Here is a 26163-nt window from a genome sequence, read left to right as displayed (position 1 = left end):
TTAGAGAAATTCTTAAATAATGCATTACAATTTAACTAAACTCATTAGATTTTAGTGGACTGAAATGTACTGGAGATTTTAGTTGACTAAAATATGACCAAAACTTAAACAAATGAGATGACTAAAATACAACTAAAGCTAAAATGGAATTTTAGTCGAAATTTGACATTAAAATTAACAGTGATAGGGCTGCGCTGCAACCTCTGTGCTACTGTGTGCAATGCACACGGTTGCGGCACAGCGGCTCTGCATTTTCAGGGTTAAAACAGGTGACATATCGCCGCCTCGCCGCCTGTCAAAAGCCCTCTAAAAAGAGATCATCTTTAGATTTGTGCAATATTAGCCACATATGTGAACAAGCCCAAAAAGATAACTAAACCAAAGAACAAAAATGTAATGTATTGCAGCCTACCAATCTTCAGATGTAGGGACTACATTTATTTATTTTTTTCAGGCTAAGTAAATTTTTTTAGCAAGTGCAGAAAAAACGGTTGATCTTGCCATAAAAGCAGGGTCCGTATCCAGCCCTATGAGCTTAAATAATATTAAAGTGATTGTATAGGGCTCCATGCACACTGAAGCTCATAATCGGGCGTTTTTGGGAGTTTGGGTGTTTTTTTTTTAAAAGCCCATAAACTCCCCTCTATGTTATCCTATGTGTCCATGCACACATGGACGTTTTTGGACGTTTATCTGCAGTGGAGTTTATGGGCTGTTTTCTGAACGCCATAAAATCATGTTCAGAAGTCGATTTTCTGACCACAAAAAATGTCAATCGCTCATAAACGCCGATAAACGCTCAAAAGCATGGCTCACCAGCGTTTTTTTACGTTTTTCATCCATTGAAAAAAAATGTGAAAAAACGCTAATAAACACTATTGTAAAAACGTTAAAAAGCGTTAAAAGATTCACTGCAAAGCTACTGCCATTTTTATAACATTATTTTATTATTATTATTATTTAAAAGGGAGTTTAACAAGACTCGTGGCCACTCATTAAAATTAGAAGAAAATAAGTTTAACCTTAAACTACGTAGAGGGTTCTTTATTGTAAGAGTGGCAAGGATGTGGAATTCCCTTCCACAGGTGGTGGTCTCAGCGAGGGGCATTGATAGTTTCAAGAAACTATTAGATAAGCACCTGAATGACCACAACATACAGATATATACAATGTAATACAGGCATACCCCACTTTTAAGTACACAGTGGGGTTTATTTACTAAAGCTGGAAAGTGCACAATCAGGCTCACTTCTGCATAGAAATCAATGAGTTTCCAGGTTTTATTACAAAAGCTTAATTGAACAAGCTGGGGTTAGAAGCTCATTGGTCTCTATGCAGAAGTGAGCCTGAAGTATGGGGTATGCCTGTACTGACATATAATCACACACATGGGTTGGACTTGATAGACTTGTGTCTTTTTCAACCTATGTAACAATTTTAATGTCCAGTATGCACGGAGACTCGATGTAAAAAGATAGACATATTTGAATTGCAGACTACGTGACAACCACAGATTCAGTAGAGTGAGCTTAGCCGCGCTGGGAAAGGAAGTGAGTAATTCGCAGGTATTCCATGTATAGATAAAGAAAAAAAAACTGAAAACTGGTAAACTAAGGTAGCCACCAAAACTAAAGGCTAGTAAATTTCAATATATTTAAAAATGTTCTTTTGGGCTTGGAAACACTTTACCTAAATTATCCAGTATCAGACCTCTTGATCAGCATGGCAACTGGCACCAGCAGAAACCCAGTGTCAGGTCAGTCATTTTCATTTTCCCTTACGGCTCTCTATGTCATATGCCATCACATGACACAGAACACTAACAGTTCAAAAATAGTCCCACAGCTCATGGGTTCCTGTAACCTTTGTAGCAGTAAACACTGTGAAACAATTCATCTTTAGGGCCGGTTCACACTGCGGGCGATGCGAGGCGACACGACTCGCCTCACCACAGTGTGACAAGTCGCCCCCGTTCTGTACAATGGAACCGTTCTGAGAGGAGCGACTCGAGTCGTTCCGACTCAGAAAAAAGGTTCCTGTACTACTTTCGGGCGACCTCGGGGCGACTTGCATTGACTTCTTTTTTTTTTTTTTTTTTTTTTTTTTTTTTATTTGAATAATATTTGTATTTTAGTAGATATACAAATATATATGACATTGAGTTGAACAGTTATATAACAAAAAAAAGGAAAAAAAGGTAGGGGAAACAATACTCAACCACTAATGTGGGAAGGAGGAGGAAGTAGGGTGTGGGAGGGGGGGGATGTTAGGGGAGGAGCAATCTGAGGGATATGCTTAATGCAAAACATATGAGTATTACTGGTCTGCTGTAATTGGTATGTGTGTGACCCGCACACCATACTTTAGTATGTTAAAACAGTTGTCACACATAGGATATGGGAGTAGGGATTGAGTGCATGTATCTATTCGGTAACAGTTTCAGTTTGAAAACACGGCTGCTAGAGACTTGCTGTGAATGGATGGTTTCTGTTTGTGTAGTTAACTTTTGTGTTCATTTGCATTGACTTCTATACAGAAGTCATCTGCAAGTTGCCGCTGAGGTCGCGGCATGTCGCGGCGAGGCAAGTCGGTGTCGCCTCGCCTCGCCTGCAGTGTGAACCGGCCCTAAAAGTCATATTAAAGCCCTAAGTGCCGGTTCACACAGGGGCGACTCAGATCCGACTTCAAGTCGCCCCAAGTCGCCTCAGGTCGTACAACATATAGAAATTAATGTAAGTGAATGAGAGCCGTCTTAATGCACACTACTGAAGTCACTCCGACTTCAGAAAAGGTTCCTGTACTACTTCAATTCGACTTGTAGGCGACTGGTACCCATTGATTTCAATGGAGGTCGCCTCCAAGTCGGATCTCTGTCTATACAGAGGCGACTCTCAGAGAATTATCAGCTCTCAAAAGGAGTTCCCCCCTGAGAGCTCATTCACTGATTGGCCACGGCAAGTCGCCTGGCCTGGGGCGACTTAAAGTAGTGTTGTAAGTCGGGTCCAAGTCACGCCAAGTCACGTCAAGTCACATCACGTCAAGTCACTTCAAGTCACGTCGTGTTGCCCCTGTGTGAACCGAGCCAAACCAAAAATGTTATATATTGCAGCTTACAATCATTAGATGTGGTGGCTGCATTTGTTTTCTTTTTTTAAAGTGGTCTTAACCACTTGCCTACTGGGCACTTAAACCCCCCTCCTGTCTAGACCAATTTTCACCTTTCGGTGCTCTCACATTTTGAATGACAATTACTAGTTAGTCATGTAACACTGTACCCAAATGAATTTTTTGTCCTTTTTTTCACACAAATAGAGCTTTCATTTGGTGGTATTTGATCACCTCTGGGTTTTTAATTTTTTGCGCTATAAATGAAAAAACACAGAAAATATTGAAAAAAAAGAATTTTTCTTTGTTTCTGTGATAACATTTGCAAATTATATATTTTTTTTTTTCATGAATTTTGCCCACAATTTATACTGCTACATATCTTTGGTACAAATAACCCAAATTAGTAAATATTATTTGGTCTTTGTAAAAGTTAGAGAGTCTACAAGCTGTGGTGCAAATCATAAAAAATTAATCACACCTGATGTACTGGTGGCCTAGCTCATTTAAAAGTAGACATTCCAAGATATTTAGTAAGAGGCATGGTGAGGTTTTTGGTGTTGTCATTTTTTGTAATTTTTTCTCACAATTCTTTGCAAAATGAAGATTTTTTATTTATTTATTTTTTCCACAAAATTGTCATTGTAATAGATTATTTCTCTCACGTGAAATGTGCATACCACAAGTAATGTCCAAAAATACATTCTGCTACTCCTCCTCAGTACGGTGATATCACATGTGTGGGACTTTTTCACAGCCTGGCCACTTAGAGAGGCCCAACATACAGGGAGCACCATTACATGTTCTAGGAGCATAAATTACACATCTAACTTGTTGACTACCTATTACATTTTTGAAGGCCCTGGAGCACCAGGACAATGACACGTGACACTGCCGTGGCACTGATGGCAGATGGTACTGATACGTGGCACTGATGGCATGTGACACTGATGTGACACTGATGACAGACGGCACTAATACGTGGCACTGATGACACGTGACACCGATGACAGATGGAACTAATATGTGGCACTGATGACAGAAAGCACTAATACGTGGCACTGATGACAGATGGCACTAATACGTGATACGTGGCACTGATGACAGAGACAGATGGCACTAATACATGGCACTGATGACACCTGACACTAATGACAGATGGCACTGATACGTGGCACTGATAACACTTGACACTGACAGGTGGCACTAGGGACAGGTGGCACTGATAGGTGGCACTGGGGACAGGTGGTACTGGGAACAGATGACACTGATAGGTGGCACTGGGGACATATGGCACTGATAGGTGGCACTGGGGACATATGACACTGACAGGTGGCACTGGGGACAGATGGCAATGGGGATAGGTGGCACTGCGGACAGGTAGGCATGTGTGTGTGTTTCACTGTGTGTTTCACTGTGTATGTGTGTTTCACTGTGTGTGTGTGTGTTTCACTGTGTGAGTGTTAACTTACTGTTCACTGACGCTGCAGCTGCAGCACGGAAGCTCTCTCTCCTCACACGCTGTCTGTGTGAAGAGGGAGAGCCGGCAATGAGAGATGATCTCATATGTTTACATAGCAGAGGGGAAGTAAACAGGAGGACATCCAGGGACGTCCACCCGACAGTTAGCGTCCGCGCTGTAGCCGTCTTTTAACTATAGCGCGGGCGCAAAGTGGTTATAGGGTAGGCTTTAAAAACAAACATGCTATACTTACCTGCTCTGTGCAGTGCTTTTGCACAGAGCAGACTCGATCCTTTTCTCCTCGGATCCCTTGCTGGCACCCCTGGCTCCTCCCCCTTGACCGGTGCCCCCAATAGCAAGCCACTGGCTATGGGGGCACTGATGCATGTTCGACCCTGAGCTCTGCTCTATACGTCTACAAGACACATAGGGGGTTATTTACTAAAGGCAAATCCACTTTGCACTACAAGTGCACTTGGAATTGCAGTCGCTGTAGATCCGAGGGGGACATGCAAGGAAAATAAAAACAGCATTTTAGCTTGCACATGATTGGATGATAAAATCAGCAGAGCTTCCCCTCATTTCAGATCTATCCCTAAGATTTACAGTGTCTGCACTTCCAAGTGCATTTTGCAGTTTTTAAATAACCCCCATAGAGCTGTGGCTTTGCCCCGCCCCCTGCTCTCTCCTCATTGGCTCTGTGGCTGTGATTGACCATAGTGGGAGCCAATGGCTCCCGCTGCTGTCTCAGCCAATGAGGAGAGGGATTCCAGGGACAGTCGAGGCTCTTGTGCACATCGCTGGATCGATAGGGGGCTTAGGTGAGTATTAGAGCTGGCCAGTAACACACCTCCTCTATTAGAATGCCTACACCCTGAATGAAGGATCACAGGGGGCAGCATTGGACAGCAGCATTGTCAGTCTGGGGGTTGGTGGGTGTTAGATGCACTAGAAGATTTAGATACACTAACAAATAGAAGCCAAACTCCAGCTCAAACTGCAGTTACATGCAGAGTTACAGCAACCGTTTTTCTTTTTTTTCTTTTTGGGATAACGGTTTTACATGCATAAATAAAAGCTGATCATTCTAAGCACCCCTGTCAGTGATAAACAGTTTATCTCAATACTTTCACTGATACATTTGACGGAAAGCTTATTCTGTTGAAAAAATAACAGATTTACCGGCCAGATCACCAGGTGAAAATAAAGGAAAGAAAGTCTACTAAAAAGAAAACAAATGCAGCCACCACATCTAAAAATTGGTAAGCTGCAATATAATAAATAGATGTTCTTTATTGGTGGCACAGGTGGTGAGACAGGTAATTGTTTTCATTGAAGGAATCTCTTTTTATTTATATATTTCAATTTTTTTATATCTAGAGTGTACAATGTATGCAGAATGATCACTAACACAAGCAAGATCCAAGTGAAGGCAGCTTCACTGCTAGAAAATACTGTCTATACACACAGGTTCAATCTGCTTCTTCTATGCAGTAGAACCTTTAATAAAAGTAACCCATATATTGTTAAAAATTACATTATATTCTTTAATTTATTGGATTGCTTATATTGTTGCCTATACTGTATGTTCTACGGTATAAGACATTCATTGTACTGTGGGACCCTGCCCTCCATGTAACAGCAATAGTGCGTGTGCCTTGACAACTTTATTACATGATAAACCCAGAGGAGCCCCCAAATGAAATTTATCTTTGCAATATCATTTTAAAAGATGTGGAATTATTCATTCCTCTCTTTTTTTCCTTCAATCAGATGCACCTAATGCAGGGAATATTAAGGAAGGGATTTTTGCAGATAAATCAATGTGCTTTGTAAAAAAATGTTGTGTCAATCGTTGTATATTTAATTTAAAAACAGATCAAGCTAATTAAACAAAGGTGTGCCAGAAATATGGCATTTACAGTTAGAAGCATTATCCGAGTCAGCTTATAATGTATTCCAGAGCATGTCTGATCTATTCCATATTAACCTCCAGCACAGAATGCTCAAACTGCAATGTAGGGCATGTGTAAAAAATGTAAAAAGAATTAAAAAAAACAAGTTACGGTCTCTCTATTGCAGGGACCCCCAAACTAAGGCCCTCCAGCTGTTGTGGAACTACCAGAGTAGTGACTTGAAGCTTGTGGGCCCCGATGCAAAAATTTACCTGCCCCCCCCACTTCCAACATGCGTGCAGATACACCCACCGCACGCCAAGATACTCAAAGTGGCTTAAGAGTTTCGAGTTCCCAGAGTTTCTCTTCATAATAGAGGACAGGGATCACCGCTGGAGAATCAGAGGACAGGAACCCCTGGCAGGTCACTTGGCAGAGCTCCTTGATTTCAGCCCTACAGAGGAGGAACAGTATAGAGTGCTGTAATGGGAAAGGAGCTCAGCAGCCGGGCATGGCATGAAGGGTGGTCAGGGGGCTTTGGGGGGGGGGGGGCAACTTAGATCTGGGAGGGCAAAGCCATGTGACACAAAATCTGGAGCCTGCAGCCCTTCAGCCCCCCCCCCCCCCCACCCCGAGGAGGTGTTAAGGGATTTGTTTTAGCAATTTCTGAAGGTTTCTCTGTCAGTGTTGGCAGGTGTTGGGGGAAGGTCCCCTCCCGAAGGTGTGTCTTTTCCCCAGTTGTCAGAGAAGTGGGGTAATTAGACATCCCCGTGTGGGGGAGTACAGAGAATCACAGCTGGTGACTAGAAGACACTGAGTAGTGTCATACCTCACCAGTGACATCAGTCCCATCATGGCTACAGGACGGCACTCTCCTCTTACCTCGCTGAGCTCGGTTACCATTCCATGTTGTCAGCACACAGCACAGACACTTCCCCATCCTGGGCTGTTCTCACCTCATGCTCCTCTCCATTCAGGAAATGCCTCCCAGCTTCTCCCCAGCCAATGGGAACAGAGGGGTGTGAACTGTGGAAAGCAAAGTAGAAGCCCAGTACTGAAGTGCGGCTGTGGGGCCCTAGGGCAGATCGGAGCTGGATTTTGTGGAGAATATGATAATATGACAGGGAGGCTGCAGGGCCCCCCTAGAGCTATGGGCGAGGTTGCGATTGTGACCCCTGCAACCCCTTATGCTACGCCCATGGGAACTACACATCCCATGAGGCATTGTAAAACTCTGACATTCAAAGACATGACTTGGCATGATGGGCATTGTAGTTCCTGAACAACTGGAGGGCCATAATTTGGAGACCCATGCTCTATTGCATAACATTGTATTTAAAGGGATTGTAAAGTGAAATTTATTTTTTTTAAATAACAAACATGTTATACTTACCTCCACTGTGCAGCTCGTTTTGCACAGAGTGGCCCTGAACCTGCTCTTCTGGGGTCCCTCGGCGGCTGTCTCGGCTTCCTCCCGCAGGTACTTCTCACGTTCATGCGAGCTCCCTCGCATGGTGAGAAGCATTTGCGGGCGCGCTCCCGTGATACAGCCGGCGGCTATAGCCGCTCACTGTATCACACAGCCCCGCCCCCGACGCACCGCATCAGTGGATGTGATTGACAGCAGTGCGAGCCAATGGCTGCGCTGCTTTCCATCCATCCACTCCAGCCAATCAGCGGCCAGGCTGAACGGTGGAAAGGACGTCGGGGGATGAGCGCGGGACTTTCAAGGGGTGAGGTAAGTAAAACGGGGGGCTGGGGGCGCAGGCAGTGTGAAATGTTTTTTCACCTTAATGCATAGAATGCATTAAGGTGAAAAAACATTTACCTTTACAACCCCTTTAACATCAGCCATTCTAATCTAACAGAGATTGTTCATCACAAAGGATCACTAAAGTGGAAGTTAGTGATACCAGGAAAAATGACTCTACCCATTGATGGCAGAGATCTGCACCCTCTCATTTTATCTCCTGCAGTATTCCTTCCCCTTAGGAGGTTTTGGAGTTTTCGGAAAGACTCATTCTATTTCCCATAGAGAAAAGTTACCCATTGCTGAACAGATATTTTTAAAATATGTATAAGTGACAGCAAACAATAACCAACACGTTAAAGTGTTACTAAATCCAGGACTCTGCAATTCACTATATCTGGTCTCCCACAGTACACAGAACATGGAAATGCAACAATTTTAATAAATATAAACGGCTGTTTCTCAACAGCAGTATATAGCAGTTTTTGACTTCTGTCAGTACCTGGTTAAAGTTTGTAGAAGGAGTTTTCCTACTGCACTGGCTGTCCTATCAGGATGCAAAATCCCTGACCCTCTATCTGGACAGTGCTAATTGGCCCTGTGCTGATCACATTCACTTTCGCAAGAAAAAAAAAACTCTCTAGCAATACACACCAAACTGAGCATGTGCAGCCTGACTCCACTAACTCTGTAATTTCTGGACATGTTATGGAGACAATGCAAAAAGGGAGTGTATACATGATCAAACAGCCTTTTTACACGATACAGAGGATTAACCCCTTAGGTTCCACAGTGAGTAAAACAAGCATGCATTACTGCATATACAGTATAGTTTTACTGTTGCGGGTTTAGTATTCCATTTGCCATGGCAGATGTTGTTTTTATTGTAAAGCAGGGGTTTTAAGCAAGGGGCCAGTTTAATGTCTTTCAGGCTTCAGGGGGGCAGTGGGAGTAGAAAATGCCCCAGCATTAGTACCCCATCATTGGTTTTAATGGGAGGAATAGTGCCCCATTGATTGTGTCAGTAGGGGGAATGATGCCCTATCATTGGTATCAGCTGGTGTAGTAGTGGCCCAAGGGCCAGATAAAGGCCACATCAGGCCCCCGGGCTGCAGTTTAGAGAACACTGTTGTAATGCATCCCCCAAAACCCTCCATAGCGGTTTGTATTTGCATGACACCATTGCTTTATACATTTTTTTCACAGCATATGTATATCTTTAAACAAGTGATCATGTGCAGAGCCCGTAAAAGGGGGGCGGAAGGGGTGAATGCCCTGGGTGGTACAATTTATTGGGGGTGGGGGGGCGCAATGAAGTGTCTTTCTAAAACAGCTGTCACTAGTTTGATGGGACCGCAGGTTTCCCCAGCAACCAGTGACGCTGCGTGCGTGCGCCCGCCCCCTGCTCCTCACCGCAGGTCTCGGAGTTGACAGAAGACCAGCTCACACTCAAGGGCTGTGAGTAGGGGCATGATGCCACGTGCTTGCCCCGCCCCCCTGCTACTCGCGGTTCCCAGGTCCTGGCTCTCCATATCTCGCAGCTTCTACCCCTTCGGTATTTCAGTTGTGCACTCCTGCATTCAAGGTATATTTGCCACATGTTAACTAGTGATCAATAATGGGCATATTTCTATTGTGCACACTGCTGGGCATATTTTGTTAAAGGTCACGCTGATGGGCACCTTTTTTTATGTTAAGGGGCACTCTGATGGACAAATTTTATTTTAAGGGGGCACGCTGATGGGTACCGTATATTTTTAATGTGCACACTGATGTGCATATTTCCTTATGGGGCACACTGATGGACACATTTTTTTGTGCCCATCAGAGTGCCTTTTAACATAAAATGTGCCCATCAGAGTGCCCCTTAACATAAAAGGTGCCCATCAGCATGACCCTTATTTTATATTAAGGGGCATGCTGATGGGCACATTTTATGTTAAGGGACACTCTGATGGGCAGATTTTATTTTAAGAGCAACACTGATGGGCACATTTTGTATTAAGGGGGACTCTGATGGGCAGATTTTATGTTAAGGGGCACGTTTTGTTGTGTCCATCAGGGTGCCCCTTAACATACAATTTGCCCATCAGAGTGTCCCTTAATATAATAATAAGTATATTCTTGTTTTAAAATGACATTGATTCTTTTTTAAAAATGGGGGGCACAGTTTGCCATCTTCGCCCTGGGCACCAAATGGCCTTGTCCCAGCACTGATCATGTGCATCTTTTTCCTTTTGTCTACTGCCAGTGCTTTAAGCTTCTCTTGCTTGCTAATAGGCTACATCGATCAGAACGGTTTCATTTATGAAATGGACACTTCATTTGTCATGGTTTGTACTTACTTCCAGATGACTATGCATTTGTTCATTCAATTATTCATATATTTATTTACAGAATTTAAGTTCTGATAAATTTCACATTTGTCAGTATGTGTTTCCCAGCGGCACCCATTTAGATGTTGCTTTTTTATTTTCAAAAGCTTTTTTTATATGAACCAGATTTGTAATGAAAGTTTACTGACCCTTTAAATGACCATACAATGAAATATCTGCTAACAATTACATCTTCCTGTCCTGCATTTATAAAAATGTCCATAAAACTGAGGAGCAAATCATGTCAGTCCATTCATCTAAGTAATGCAGCACTTTTAAAAATGATATGACATCAAATATAGAAAAAGCGCACTGTGCATATGAATTCTGTAATGGATCTTGCTTGCTTAGTCTTAATATAAGCTGTACAAACTATATGTTTTCTCTGATGTCCCCTGCATTATGATAATTCCTCATACTCGGAGCCACTTTACAGATCATTAAATCAATAGACTGCATAGTGTCTTTTCTAGAGCGACGTATTGTATCCAACAACCAAACCACTCACTTGGAAGAGGTAACATTTCCACCGCCGAGTAGTTAGTTATCCTAGACATTTCCAACTCCACTCTGTGATACTCGAAAATCGTTCTTCTGCGGACATCTAGAAAAACACAGAATTATAAAGTATTAGAGGAATGTATCATATTTATTAAACCCGAAGTAGGTAAATACATAGTTGTATAGGATTTTTCATAGGATTTGTTTCTGAGATTTACTAAAACTTGTGCATACAGAATCTGGTGCAGTCGTGCATAATAACCAATCCGCTTCTAGGTTTATTGTCAAAGCTTAACCCTTTGAGGACCATAAGATTACCATCATCAATATAAAAATAATTATATTTTTTCCCTTTAACCGCTTAAGGACTGCCTCATGCCTATATACGTCGGCAGAATGGCACGGCTAGGCACAGGCACGTACAGGTATGTTTCCCTTTAAGTGCCCAGCCGTGGGTCGCGCACGCGGCCGGCGGCGCACTCGCAACCTGGTCCTGAGCTCCGTGATCATGGTCGCGGGACCCACGTACCCGATCGCCGCCGGTGTCCCGCGATTGGGTCACAGAGCTGAAGAACGAGGAGAGGTAAGTGTAAACAAACCTCTCCTCCTGCTTCCTAGTGAGCCTGTCACTGATTGTCTGTTCCCTGTCATAGGGAAAGACGATCAGTGACGTCACACGCCAAGCCACGTCCCCTACAGTAAAAAAAAACACACACTTAACCTCTACACTGCCCCCTAGTAGTTAACCCCTTCACTGCCCTAGTGGTTAACCCCTTTACTGCCAGTGACATTTTTACAGTAATCAGTGCATTTTTAATCGCACTGATGGCTGTATTAATGCCAATGGTCCCAAAAATTTGTCAAAAATGTCCGATGTGTCCGCCATAATGTCGCAGTCACAATAAAAATCGCTGATCACCACCATTACTAGTAAAAAAAATATTAATAAAAATGTCATCAAACTATCCCCTATTTTGTAGACACAATAACTTTTGCGTAAACCAATCAATAAACGTTTATTGCGATTTTTTTTTTACCAAAAATATGTAGAAGAATATGTATCGGCCTAAACTGAGGAAAAAAATTGTTTTTATATATTTTTGGGGGATATTTATTATAGCAAAAAGTAAAAAATATTGCATTTTTTTCAAAATTGTCGTTCTATTTTTGTTTACAGCGCAAAAAATAAAAAACGCAGAGGTGATCAAATACCACCAAAAGAAAGCTCTATTTGTGGGAAAAAAAGGATGCCAATTTTGCTTGGGAGCCATGTCCCACAACCGTGCAATTGTCAGTTAAAGTGATGCAGTGCCGAATCGCAAAAAGGGGCCTGGTCCTTTATCTGCAAAATGGACCGGGGCTTAAGTGGTTAAGAGTGTATTTGAACAATAAATAAAACCATTTCCACACTTGTGTCATTTTTGGAGGAGGAATTATGACAACCATTTGTTGATAAGAACTAATATTTTGACTCAAACCAAAAAAAAATAAAAAAAAGTATTTTAAGTTCTTAATCAGATGATACAGGCAATTAAAAACATGGGACACATATGTCCCTTGGTCCTCAAAGGGTTAATTGAACCAGCTGAAGTTAGAAGCTGATTGGTTACTATGCACCAGATTCTGAGTGCTCCAGCAGGCCTTTTTTTTCTAGGTGCAGGAACTCCTCTCTTTCAAGTCACCCCTTGACTCCGCCCCCTGCGCATTTCTGAGCACTACCCCTTGGTTCCATCCCTTTACCCACTTCCCAGTACCGCCCCTTTTAGAGAATACAGAACCAAGTATAATTTTGTGGCGCTAAGTAGTTTGTATGGAATTTGCTAATGATAACAAGAAAGGCAGTAAAATAGATCTAGAAACAATGGGTCCCCCAACAACAAAAGATCCACTCCAGCAAAAATAGACTCCCAACAGCCAACATAAGACCCCTCCCTCAACAGTAGATCTCTCCCAACAGCGGATGACCCCCAGCAACATAAGACCCTTCAGCAACAATAGACCCTCCTGCACAAATAGACCATCCATCAACAACAGATTTCCCAGCCGCCAGCAACAATGGACCCCTCTCTCAACAGTAGATCCCTCCAAGCAACAAACCCCCCCCTTAAAAATAGATCCTCTACCAGCAACAAGAGACCTCCTTCCTCTGCAAAATAGATCCCCTCCAGCAACAATAGATTTCCCAGCAGCCAGCATCAATAGACCCTCCAGCACACCCCAGCACCCCTTGCCATTATATAAAATCAGTTCTGGAGGTGCTAGAACTACGTTCCCCTGCGTTCCTGCTGAAAAAAGCCCTGTGCACCAATATTAGTAAATTTCCCACTTTATGTCCATCTATTCCTGTGACTTACACAGCCTTATCAGATAACAGTTAAGCAAAACAGCTTGGTGAAGTCCTTGCTCGCAGCCCCTGACAGGTCAATAAAAGAGCAGCAGAAGAGCAGCAGAAGACTATGTCATCCCTCTGCTCTCTCTTTCTGTCAGTATGTTTATTTTTGGAACAAATACCGTATTTATCGGCGTATAACACGCACATTAATTTTAAGAGCGAAGTTTCAGGAAAAAAACGTAAAATTTTAAATAAGGAACTTTTAAGCAAAATAAGGGTCAGTGCCCATCTGCAGCCTCACCATTGCCGTCAATGCATCCTGATCAATGTCCATCTGCAGCCTCACAGGTGCCATCGATGTAGCCTCATCAGTCCGCATCAATGCAACATCACCATGCAGCAGCTTCACTATTGCCATCAATGCAGCAGCCTCACCATTGCCATCAATGCAGCAGCCTCACCATTGCCATCAGTGCAGCCTGATAGATGCCCATCTGCAGCCATTTAGTGAGAATCTCCTTTGATAGACAGAACAGTGGTCCAATGGTGGCCCAGGAGACGGGACTTCCTATTAGGGAGGCCGCCAAGTAAACAGGAGATTCTTACTGTATGTAATCTGATGGCGCTTGTCCTGCCCCCTTCCCTGTCCCCTTCGAGGCAGCTAAAATTGAAGTATCGGCGTATAACACGCACACGCTATTTGCACCCAATTTTCATGGTGAAAAAGTGAGTGTTATACGCCAATAAATACAGTATATTCAGAACACCTGATTGTTACTACTGTCCATCCCTCCCTTTATATGATTGCTCATGTGCAGAAGATATTAATTTGGATACCAAGACAAAACTAAGGTACTTGCATTCATTCAGTTTAGAAAATATGTTATTTTTCATGATGAGTTGGAATTTATGTTGCGATGGCTCAGACACCCATGTACTGTACAAGAGGCCTTAAGATAGACCTAAGTTTACCTTTCCTTTGTCGGTCCCCATCCCTCACCCGCTCCAGCATCTTCTGCTGGGTTCTGGGCCTCGACTGTCATCATTGGCCAGCACTTGGTGCTATTATGTGTCTTTTGCACTAAAGAGACCACCTGCTTGCAGTTCTTTTTTTTTTTTTTTTGCAGCAGACTTTACTTCTGCTTTAAGTCTCTCTAATAAATGTTTCTTCGTACTGAACATTTTAATTAATCTTTGATGGAGAGTCCTAGCTCTGAATCAGCAGGGGGTGGGGTTGGACCTCTACAGAGAGACCACCGCTTCCATAGAGCATAAGGGTACTGCTCTGCATCATGCTGGTAGGGGACAGGCCTGTTCCCAACTGATTTCTAAATAAACAAACTGCAAGACTTTGCACAACTTTTGTTTAGATGTACCTGGAATTTATATAGCTAATTTAAAGAAAACATTCAGTTAGGGTTTAAACTGAATTATATTCAGACACCTTAATACACAGAAATACATATATGGGAATTGTTTTATCTGCCAAAAGATTTATATCTCTATCCAGAAAGTCTTAGCATACAAAGCAAAGCCAGGTTGGTGACCTTATTTTTTTCTACTATGGTTTAGCCATTCTGCCTGTCCAACTTCCTATCCCAGCCTGTGATTGGACAGTGGTGAGCAGAGGCTTAACTAGAACCTTTAGGGACGCAATGCAAGGAAAGCATGAAGGGTCCCCTGACCTCCAGGAGAGTCCCTTCCCTGCGGACCCTTTCACGTGTTCTGCCATCTTGGGGCCACCCCACAGTGTCAGAAAGCCGGGGCCTGGTCACAAGTGTGACCTTTGCAACCCTGGTAGTTTTCCATTTTTAAAATTTAATTTTTGTATTATTTTTTACCATTTTATTTTATTTTATTTTTACAATTTTATTTTTTATTATCCTTTTACAATTTGTTTAGGAGCCTTATTGGGAGTCTTTGGTGAAATATCAGGGGTCTTAACAGACCTCTGATGTTTTAGTTTTGAGACAGAGAAATGAGAATGAGGACACAGTTCTCAATCTCCCTCTCTGCAGCCTCGGCAGCACAGAATGCATGGACAGAGCTTCCTGTTCATTCACAAATTGAAGCATAGTAAACACAGTTTACTATGCTTCTGTTATGAATGAGCACAGAAGCGATCGGTACTAATCACACACTGTTTCCATTCAGAAAAGGAAGTAAATTACATATTTACTGACCCCTTCCCTGCTCTTCATCCTGACACATCTCCCGCAGCAGCCGACGGGAGATGGAGAAAGTTGGCAGCGCTGCTGAAGAGAGAGGGAGGTCAGGGAATCAAAAAGGGGCCCAGGAATATCTGTGACGGTAAATGGCCGCTGAATGTTCACTTGTAAATAAACCGGCATCACGTCCGGTTCCTCTCTCCCCTCTCTGTATCAATCGGTACAGAGAGGAGAGAGATCAGAGGTAGCAGTGCTGTGGACTGGATGTGCAGTGCCCACAGCGCTGATATGTGATAACTCCAGTACTCAGCCATCCATCCTCATAAATACTCAGCCATCCATCCTCATCAATACTCAACCATCCATCCTCATCAATAGGGATGAGCTTCGTGTTCGAGTCGAACGTACGTTCGACTCGAACATTGGTCAGTCGGGCGTTCGCCGAATTCCGAACGTTTGGGCCGTTCGCGGCAAAATTCGTGTGGCCCACAATGCACTGCGATGGCGCAGTGCATTGCTGGCTCATGATTGGCCAAGCATGCACTGTGACCCCGCATGCTTGGCCAATCGCAGCGCCAGCAGCGAGGAGAGCCATGGTTGGCCACAGGCATCCTGCCTGTGGCCAATCATAGCTCAGGCTGTGTAGTGCACGCCCCACACTATATAAGGCCGCCTTTGAGGCGGCCTCGTGTAGTGTGTTAGCATCTGAAGCAGTGGGTGTTCTGTGTACCTTCAACACAGTTACACACCAATCGTTTTTGGCTGATTTCCTATCTTGCTCTTGTGTAGTGGTTACTGTCTGTGCCCTGACCGCAGTATACACCACTATATTCACCTCACCTATATAGCTAGTGATCTAGCTTTAATAATAGAGCTTGCAGTCAGTAGTGTTAGGAGATAGTGCGTGCTGTCTGCGTGCTCTGTACCCAGTACATACCGCTATAATCCACCTACATAGCTGTTCTCTATTTGAGCCCAATTGCCATCTGCAGGAGTTATTGGAAGTTGTGTGTGCTTCCAGCACAGCACAGTACAGTATACATCTGTATATACCCCTTTAACTCTGCTGTTTTCTGGTTATTGTCTGCGTGCCCTGACCGCAGTATACACCGTGATATTCACCTCACCTATATAGCTAGTGGTCCATCTTTAATAATAGAGCTTGCAGTCAGTAGTGCCAGGAGATAGTGCATGCTGTCTGCGTGCTCTGTACCCAGTACATACCGCTATAATCCACCTACATAGCTGTTCTCTATTTGGGCCCAATTGTCATCTGCAGGAGTTATTGGAAGTTGTGTGTGCTTCCAGCACAGCACAGTATACATCTGTATATACCCCTTTAACTCTGCTGTTCTATAAAAAAGGCATCTGCAGGAGTTAGTGGGTGTTGTGTGCCTCCAGCACAATATAAACTACCCAACTACTGTTTTACCCAACTCCCTTCAGGCCATTAACCATGTCTGGAAGGCCAGCAAGGAGAGGCAGACAGGCGCGAGCCGATAAAAGAGGGCAAGAAGGCTCTGTGTCTAGAGACAACAGTGCTGGTCGTGGACGCGGTGCATTGTCATCAGCACGTGGCCATGGGACATGCTTGTCCTTCTTTTCTGCAGCTGGACATGTTGAACCGCAACATGCCAACGACTTGGTAGAGTGGATGACCAAGCCCTCTTCATCCTCCTCATCCTCTCTCACCCAGTCTCAGGGTAGTAGCAAAGCAGCTGCCAACGCATCGTCTTCCCTCCTCTCAATGTCATCATCAGTGACTCCTTCCCTAGACCCACCACGTCCTCCTGAGGAGTCTCCTGAACTCTTTGAGCACAGTGTTGGGTACATGCTCCAGGAGGATGCCCAGTGTTTGGTGGGCTCTGATGATGACACTCAGCTAGAGGAAGGCAGTAGCGTGAGCGCAGAGAGAGAGGATGCTCAAGAAGCACAGCAATCTGGCAGTCATGTTCCACAAGCTGCAGCATACTGCCAGGTTTGCTACAGTGATGAAGAGGGAGGGGATGATGAGGGCACTGACTCCACGTGGGTGCCTAGAAGGAGGGAGGAGGAGGAGGAGTAGGAGGCACATGTCCAACGAGGCAGGATGCCCTCCGGGGGCCAGCTTAGGGGCAGCACACCGACTGAATCACACCGCAGAGCTCCGCCTGCGCAGAGCGCTTCCTCTGCGCGTTATTCTAAAAGTTCTTTGGTGTGGGCCTTTTTTGAGAGGAATGCATCAGATCGCACCGCTGCTATTTGCAACATATGTCTCAAGCGTATCTCACGTGGCCAAAACATCAGCCGCTTGGGCACCACATGCTTGACCAGACATATATTGACCTGCCATGCAGCTCGTTGGCAAGCGTACCTCAAAGACCCACACCAAAGAACAAAGCGGACCTCTCCTTGCTCCTCATCAGCTGGCATCTCCAACCCCACTAGACCTTCAGTCCTCTCTGAAACCTGCTCTGAGAGGAATGAAGGTGTAGAATTAGGTGTGTCACAGCCAAGTGCTTCCGGGAACTCTGCTAGTGGTACATCCACATCCGATTATAGCAGGCAAATGTCCCTGCCCCAGCTGCTGGACCGGCGGAAGAAATTTACTCCCAGCCATCCACATGCCCAGCGGTTGAATGCTAGCTTGGCTAAATTGCTAGCACTTCAACTGCTGCCTTTTCAGTTGGTAGACTCGGCCCCCTTCCGTGAGTTTGTACAATGTGCGGTTCCTCAGTGGCAGGTCCCCAAACGCCACTTTTTCTCACGGAAGGCGATTCCGGCTCTCTACCGGCATGTGGAAGGCAATGTCCTTGCCTCGCTGGACAGGGCGGTCAGCGGTAAGGTGCATATTACCGCTGACTCATGGTCCAGCAGGCATGGACAGGGACGTTACCTGTCTTTCACGGCCCATTGGGTCACTCTTCTGGCTGCTGGGAAGGATGCAGGACAAGGTGCAGTAGTGTTGGAGGTTGTTCCGCCACCACGCCTCCAAAATGCTACTATTGGTTGTGACACACCTCTCTCCTCCACCCCCTCCTCTTCTTCTTCCTCCATGGCCTCTTCCAGTGCTCTGTCCTCAGAACCAGCGGTGCTCCGTAGGCGTTCCAGGGGCTACGCAAGTACGCAGGCAAAACAATGCCATGCCGTGCTTGCGCTGGTTTGTTTGGGGGACAGGAGCCACACTGGGGCGGATGTTTTGTCAGCTCTGCAGGGGCAGGCCGAGAGGTGGTTGACGCCACGCCAGCTTAAGCCAGGAATGGTGGTTTGCGACAATGGCACCAACCTCCTCTCCGCCCTCCGACAGGGACAACTGACCCATGTGCCCTGTGTAGCTCACGTCCTTAACCTGGTGGTGCAGCGGTTCTTGGGCAGGTACCCCGGCTTACATGATGTCCTGAAGCAGGCCAGGAAAGTCTGTGTGCATTTCCGCCGATCATTTAATGCCTGTGCTCGGCTGGCTGAGCTCCAAAAGGAGTTGAACCTGCCCAAGAACCGCCTTATATGTGACATGCCCACCAGATGGAACTCAACATTGGCCATGCTGCAGCGGCTGCACACGCAGCAGAGGGCCATCAATGAGTACCTGTGCGACTACGGCACCAGGACAGGGTCAGGGGAGCTTGGTTTTTTCTCACCACGCCAGTGGGGCATGATCAGGGATGCATGCACTGTCCTGTCACCGTTTGAGGAGGCCACAAGGATGGGGAGCAGTGACAGTGCATGCATCAGTGACACTGTACCTCTTGTCCACCTCTTGGAGCATACGCTGCATGGAATAATGGACAGGGCACTTGAGGCAGAACAGAGGCAGGAAGAGGAGGACTTCCTTGCCTCTCAAGGCCCCCTTTATCCAGACAGTGTTCCTGCTGTGCCACCCATCACACAGGAAGAGGGTGAGGAGGAGGAAGAGGAGGAGGAGGATGATTGTGTCAGCATGGAGGTGGAGGCTGGCACTCAGCATCAGCATCAGCAGCAGCAGTCTTATAGGGATGATTTACAGTCCCAAGAAACACGTGGACTTGTACGTGGCTGGGAGGAGGTAGCTGCGGATCATGTTGTCCTTAGTGACCCAGAGGACTCCGGACCGAATGCCTCAGCTAACCTACGCTGCATGGCCTCCCTGATCCTGCAAAGCCTGCGGAAGGATCCTCGTATTCTTCGGATCAAGGAGAGGGACCATTACTGGCTGGCCACTCTCCTTGATCCACGGTACAAGGGTAAGGTTGCCGACCTTATCTTGCCATCGCAGAGGGAGCAGAGGATGAGACATCTCCGGGAGGCCTTGCAGAAAGCTCTGTGCAACGCGTTCCCAGAGACTGGGAGGTCACAAATTCCTGGTCCTGGACAACGTGTTGCTGAGGCATCAGTCAGAAGGAGCGGTGGAGAAGGTGGCCGTCTGACTGATGCTTTCAGACAATTTTTTAGTCCGCAGCCCCAAGGTATGATTGGTTCCAGCACCCATCGCCAGCGTCTAATTTACATGGTGCAGGAATACCTAGGGGCAAGGTCAGACTTGGACACCTTTCCCACCGAAAATCCTCTGGCTTACTGGGTCTTGAGGATGGATCACTGGCCAGAGCTTGCAAAGTATGCAATTGAGCTACTGGCCTGTCCTGCATCCAGCGTTCTTTCGGAACGCACCTTCAGTGCTGCTGGTGGCTTTGTTACCGATCACAGGGTGCGCCTGTCCACCGAATCAGTTGATCGACTGACCTTCATCAAGATGAATCAGTCTTGGATCACCCACAGCTACCAAGCACCTGAAGCTGATGTAACCGAATAATTTTTTTTGAAATACCACATCCCTTCAAGACTGCCTATGCTGATGCTGAGTGACTGTCCTGTTATGTTGATTGTCTATTGTCTTCCTCCACCGCTGATATGTTGGAAGAACATTTTTGGTTCTGGGTGATGCCAGCAGCCCAATTTTTCTGCCCCTGTTTAACAGGGGCGTTTAATTACATTTTTTGATGCAATGCTTTGCAGCAGGGCTAATTCCTGCAATAAAACTAGAGTATATGGCAGAGGTTGGAGTGTGGTGGCACCAGCACCAGTGCCTAAGGCCCAATTTTTCTGCCCCTGTTTAACAGGGACGTTTAAGTACAATTTTTGATGCAATGCTTTGCAGCAGGGCTAATTCCTGCAATAAAACTAGAGTATATGGCAGAGGTTGGAGTGTGGTGGCACCAGCACCAGTGCCTAAGGCCCAATTTTTCTGCCCCTGATTAACAGGGGCGTTTAAGTACAATTTTTGATGCAATGCTTTGCAGCAGGGCTAATTCCTGCAATAAAACTAGAGTATATGGCATAGGTTGCAGTGTGATGGCACCAGTGCCTAAGGCCCAATTTTTCTGCCCCTGTTTAACAGGGACATGTAATTACAATTCTTGATATAATATTTCACAGGAGGGCCCCTTCCTGTGCCCACCCAGAGTAACGGTGAGGACTTATAGTGTTGTGGCACCAGCACCACAACCACCAAAGGTCAATTTTTATACCACTGTTCAACAATGGCATGTAATTACAATTCTTGATATAATCGTTCACAGCAGGGCGCTCCAGCGCCCACCAAGAGTCACTTTGAGGGCTTACAATGTTGTGGCAAAACCAACACCTTGTTCCGCCATTTCTGCAGAGCATATAGGGCAGGCCCCTACTTTCAAACATCCAACTTACTAACATCAGACAGCAGCAAGTGAGATGAAAAAAGATGGACAACAAACAAATTATACAGGGGTGATAACCCTTCCCTATGTTTTCCAAAAAGCTTAAAAATAATTTTTTTGACTGGAGCTACACTTTAAAAATGTACCAGTTGAAAATTACAAACAGATTCAACTTAACACAACAAACCTACACAGTCCCTGTCTTGTTTGCACCGCCTGTATACTGCTGTTCTGAGTATATAGGGCCTGGGGGCCACACGCATTTCCTTTTTTTAATATGGGTACGGGGTTCCCCTTAATATGCGTACAAGACCCAAATAGGCTGGTAATGGGCAGGGAGGGCTACCCATGCCATTTTTCTCAATGATTTTCAACCATATTGCAGGAACCAGATATAACATTAAAACCGCAAGCAGTTTTAAATGGTGTTATTTCCGTTTAATGTAATTTTGTGCAGGGACTGTTCTAAACACGGGAAACACGTGGCACTTCACAGGCATACTACAGACACCCCCCAGGCACCATATTTAAAGGAATATTTCACTTTTTTTTTCACTTTAATCGTCATTAAAATCAGTGCTCCCGCCAAAACGGCCGTTTTTAAAACCTTTTTTTGCATTGACCCATGTCCCCTGAGGCAGGAGTCAGGTCCCCAAATCCTTTTTAGGACAGTATCTTGCATATTAGCCGTTAAAATGAGCACTTTCCATTTCGAACATTCGAGTCCCATAGACTTCAATGGGGTTCTAACGTTCGTTTCGAACGCGGGGTCCGTTCGAAAGTTCTGGTGCGAACCGAACCGGGGGGTGTTCGGCTCATCCCTACTCATCAATACTCAGCCATCCATCCTCATCAGTACTCAACCATCCATGCTCAGCCATCCATCCTTCCTTAGCAAAACTCTTCCATCCATCCATCCTCAGAAATACTCATCCATCCATCAATCCTCAGCAATACTCATCCATCCATCCAAACTCATCAATACTCATCCATGCTTAGCAATACTCATCCATCCATTCATGCTCAGCCATCCCATTCATACCCAGCTATACCCAGCCGCACTCAGCCGTACCCAGTCGCACTCAGCTGTACTCAGCCATACTCAGCCTCACTCAGCCGCACTCAGCCGCACTCAGCCATACTCAGCCATACTCAGCCATACTCAGCCATACTCAGCCGTACCCAGCCATACCCAGTCGTACTCAGGCGTCCTCAGCCGTACTCAGCCGTACCCATCCGTACTCAGCCTTACTCAGGCAAACTCATCCATCCCCATCCATGACTCATCCATCCCCATTCATGCTCATTCATGCCACATCAGTTCTCATCCATGCCACATCCATGCCACTAGAGTTCCTCACAAAAGTGTAATAGGTAGTCAAATTAGATTTGATATTTATGCCCCTAGAACACCTGATGGTGCTCCCTGCATGTTGGGCCTCTCTATGTGGCCAGGCTGTGTAAAAGTCCCACACATGTGGTATCGCCTAATCAGGAGGAGTAGGATAATCTATTTTGGGGTGTCATTTTTGGCATGTACATGCTATGTGTTAAAAATACTGTACAAATGGACAACTTTGTGTAAAAAAAAAAAAAAAAAAGCGTTTTCATTTTATTTACACATTTTCCAAAAACTTTTAGAAAAAAATTACACGTTCAAAAAACTCATTATGCCTCATAGATTATACGTTGGGTTGTTTTCTTTCCAAAATGGGGACATTTTTGGGGTGTTTCCATTGTCCTGGTGCTCCAGGGCCTTCAAAAATGTAAGAGGTAGTCAAGAAATGATATGTATAATTTATGCTCCAAGAACGCCTAACAGTGCTCCCTGCATGATGGGCCTCTCTATGTGGCCAGGCTGTGTAAAAGTCCCACACATGTGATATCGCCGTACTCAGGAAAAATAGCAGAATGTGTTTTGGGGTGTAATTTGTGCTATGCATATGCTGTGTGTGAGAAATAACCTGCTAATATAACAATTTTGTGAAAAAAAAAAAGAAAACAAATTAGATTTTTCTAAGAATTGTGGGAAAAAATTACAACTTCAAAACACTCACCATGACTCTTAAGAAATACCTTGGAATTTCTACTATCCAAAAAGGAGTCATTTGGGGGGTATTTATACTTTCCTGGCTTGCTAGGGTCTCAAGAAATGAAATAGACCATCAGTACTTCAGGTGTGGTAATTTTTCAGAGATTGGCACCACAGCTTGTGGACTCTATCACTTTCACAAAGATCAAATAATATCCACTAATTTGGGTTATTTTTACCAAAGATATGTAGCAGTATAAATTTTGGACACAGTTTATGAAGAAAAACTACTAATTTCCCAAATTTTATAACAGAAACCAAGAAAAATATATTTCCTGAAAGGCTCCATGGCAGCATACGTGCGGGTAGCCCCGCCTCCACGATTACCCAATAGGACCCAACTCCCATAAATCTTTGCTCCCGGCTACTATCAGTGTTCCTTTTTTGTCCTCCCCAGTAGGACCAGATGGTTTCTTTCCTGGAAATAAAACTTCACGACGATCGATTGGCTGATTGACTGAGAATTTTTCCTCCGATAGGCCCTGACTGTTAAGCAGGGTATGGAGAGTATTTGCAGAGTAGCGCTGAAGAAAGGATTTCCTACCTGAGTGCGCACGGTCTGTGTCCCGTTGCTATGGGTGACCATTATCTGCTGGAGGTATGGCGTGTGTGTTCCAGTCCGTTCGGCCAGGTGATCGTTGGTGGAGTGGTGAGCCTTTTATCTATCCATGGCAGCATTGTATTTGTGTGTATTTCTTTTGTTTGTCTTGCGGTCTCCTCCATGCCGTTTGCGTTCGCTTCCGCGTTCCAGCAAACCTCTCTCCTACTTCCGGGTTATGCAGGCGTTCTGCGCATGTGCGAACCCGGTATGAGACCGAGGCTTGGTTCCCGCGCATGCGCGCGAGCGCCTCGCGTCTGACGTCGGCGATGACGTCACGGGCGCCAAATTTAAAAGGCTTTGGAAGCTGTCAGAACCCTGGGAATGTTTGCAGTGGTCGCAGCGACTTCCCGGGGCTGTCAGCGCGGCGGTTTAAGGTAAGAGCATGTCCCTTAGGCTGGGGAAATGCTTTTAAAAAAAAAAAATAAAAAAAAATGTGTGTTTTATTTTTCTCTTTGGTTGCAGTGTTTCTTAAACTGTGGGTTTATTGTGAATATGGACGCCTTACTGCCTCCTAGTGGCCAGCCCGCTCATGTTAGGTAGGTCTTTAGTATTTATGCTTTTTATATATTGGAGAGAGTGTTTGGCATAGGTAGGATTGACTGTTTATCCTTTTCTCTCTCTGTCTGTTTTACCCTTACAGCCCTTCTGGGTCTGATCCACAACCTATCACTTCTAGACGCAGTGGATCATCAAGATCACACCGCCATAAATCCTCCTCAAGATCTAGCCAGCATAGGTCAAGATCTGAACAGCATAATAAGAATTATTCTCACCCCCCTGCTGCTCACTCCAGCAAGCATACGGAAAAATCATGCTGGGGGTGCAGGATGCCTGTTCCTTCGGACGTATCCTTATGCGATCATTGCTTCTCCAAAGCTGCAGATGAAAGGGATGGTGCAGACCAGCGTTTGGAGTCAATAGTAAGACGGGTTGTGAAGGAGTCTCTGCAGGAGAGGGATGCTCTACAGCTGTGTGAATCCCCGTCAGAATTATTGGCTCCTCCACCTGGAGAGAACCCATTGCAGGAGACATGGGAATCCTCTCAGCCAAGCCGCCTATCTGCTCCCATCTCAGATAGTGAATCTGACTGTGAGGATCCTGGTTTAGGTTTTGACTATGGACTGGTGCCTTCATTGGTCAAAGCAGTGAGAGAGGCTCTGAAGTGGGAAGACCCTATTACTTCCCCACCAAAGCAGAGAAAGTTCTTTAAACAGCTCAATAAGGAGCGACAATTTTTTCCCTTCCTTTCAGAGTTGGGTGACATTATTACCGAGGAATGGAGCAAGGTGGATAAAAAGGGTTCCATGCAGTCAAAAATCCTGAAATTATATCCCTTTAAAGAAGAGGATGTGAAGCACCTGGAGTCAGCACCACTAGTGGATGCAGCGCTCATGCGTTTGGTGAGATATGTAACCCTACCCTTAGAGGATACGGTATCCTTTAAAGATCCTTTGGAAAGGCGGATCGATTCAGACCTTAAGAGGATATATCTGACTTCTGGAATGGCTTGCAAACTAGTGCTTGCAATGGCAGCGGTATCCAAGGCCATAGAATCATGGGCTGACTCTGTAGAGGAATTCCTGAGGGGTATTTCTATTGAATCAGCAAAAGACTCCCCTATTCAAGAAATCAGGATGGCATCTGCCTTTTTGGGGGAGGCATCTATTGATGTTATCCGCCTGATATCTCGGGATATGTTAGCAGCAGTCTCAGCTCGCCGTGCGTTATGGCTCCGTCCATGGCTGGCGGATCCAGCATCCAAACAGGCCTGGTGCCGTATTCCCTTTGAGGGGTCATCTTTGTTTGGTAACAAGCTGGATACTGCCATATCCCGGGCTACAGGTGGGAAATCTGGTTTTCTTCCCCAGGACAGACGTCTTCAAAATCAAAGGCGTCCATTTCCTAGAAGACAAGGCCCTGATCGTGCCAGGGAGGCGCGGAGCTATAGACCTGGTCGAGAATTCTCAAGGTCATGGAGATCCAGGCAATCTTCTTTCAAAAATACCTCAAAAGGGGGTTCGTCCGGCAAGCAGGATTCCGCGAAATCCTTTTGAAATTGGGCCCGCTCAAACTTGTCAGGTGGGGGCTCGTCTTCTCCACTTCAGGCATGTTTGGGCGGCCTCAATTCGGGATTTTTGGACTGTAAAAACAATTTCCTCAGGTCACAAGTGGGGTTTTATCAGCACCCCAAAGCTAAGATTTATTCCCACAAATCTTCCAGAATCAAAAGAGAA

At 45.2% G+C, this 26163-nt stretch overlaps 1 protein-coding gene across 1 annotated transcript in view; it reads right to left on the bottom strand.

Annotated features, from left to right (window-relative positions):
- Window positions 1-26163, bottom strand: part of PLXDC2 (plexin domain containing 2) — an 811301-nt gene that overhangs the window by 167215 nt on the left and 617923 nt on the right. The window contains exon 8 of the mRNA XM_077490934.1: window positions 11096-11191. Within this exon, the coding sequence (XP_077347060.1) occupies window positions 11096-11191 (96 nt within the window). The remainder of the gene's footprint in view (window positions 1-11095; window positions 11192-26163) is intronic.

Source organism: Lithobates pipiens, unplaced genomic scaffold (genome assembly GCF_037356315.1).
Source record: "Lithobates pipiens isolate NorthernLeopardFrog02 unplaced genomic scaffold, aLitPip1_a1.2 Scaffold_19, whole genome shotgun sequence".
NCBI classification, from domain to species: Eukaryota; Metazoa; Chordata; class Amphibia; order Anura; family Ranidae; genus Lithobates; species Lithobates pipiens.
The sequence above is the reverse complement of the archived record's forward strand: the minus strand, read 5'-3'. Positions and strand labels throughout refer to the sequence as shown.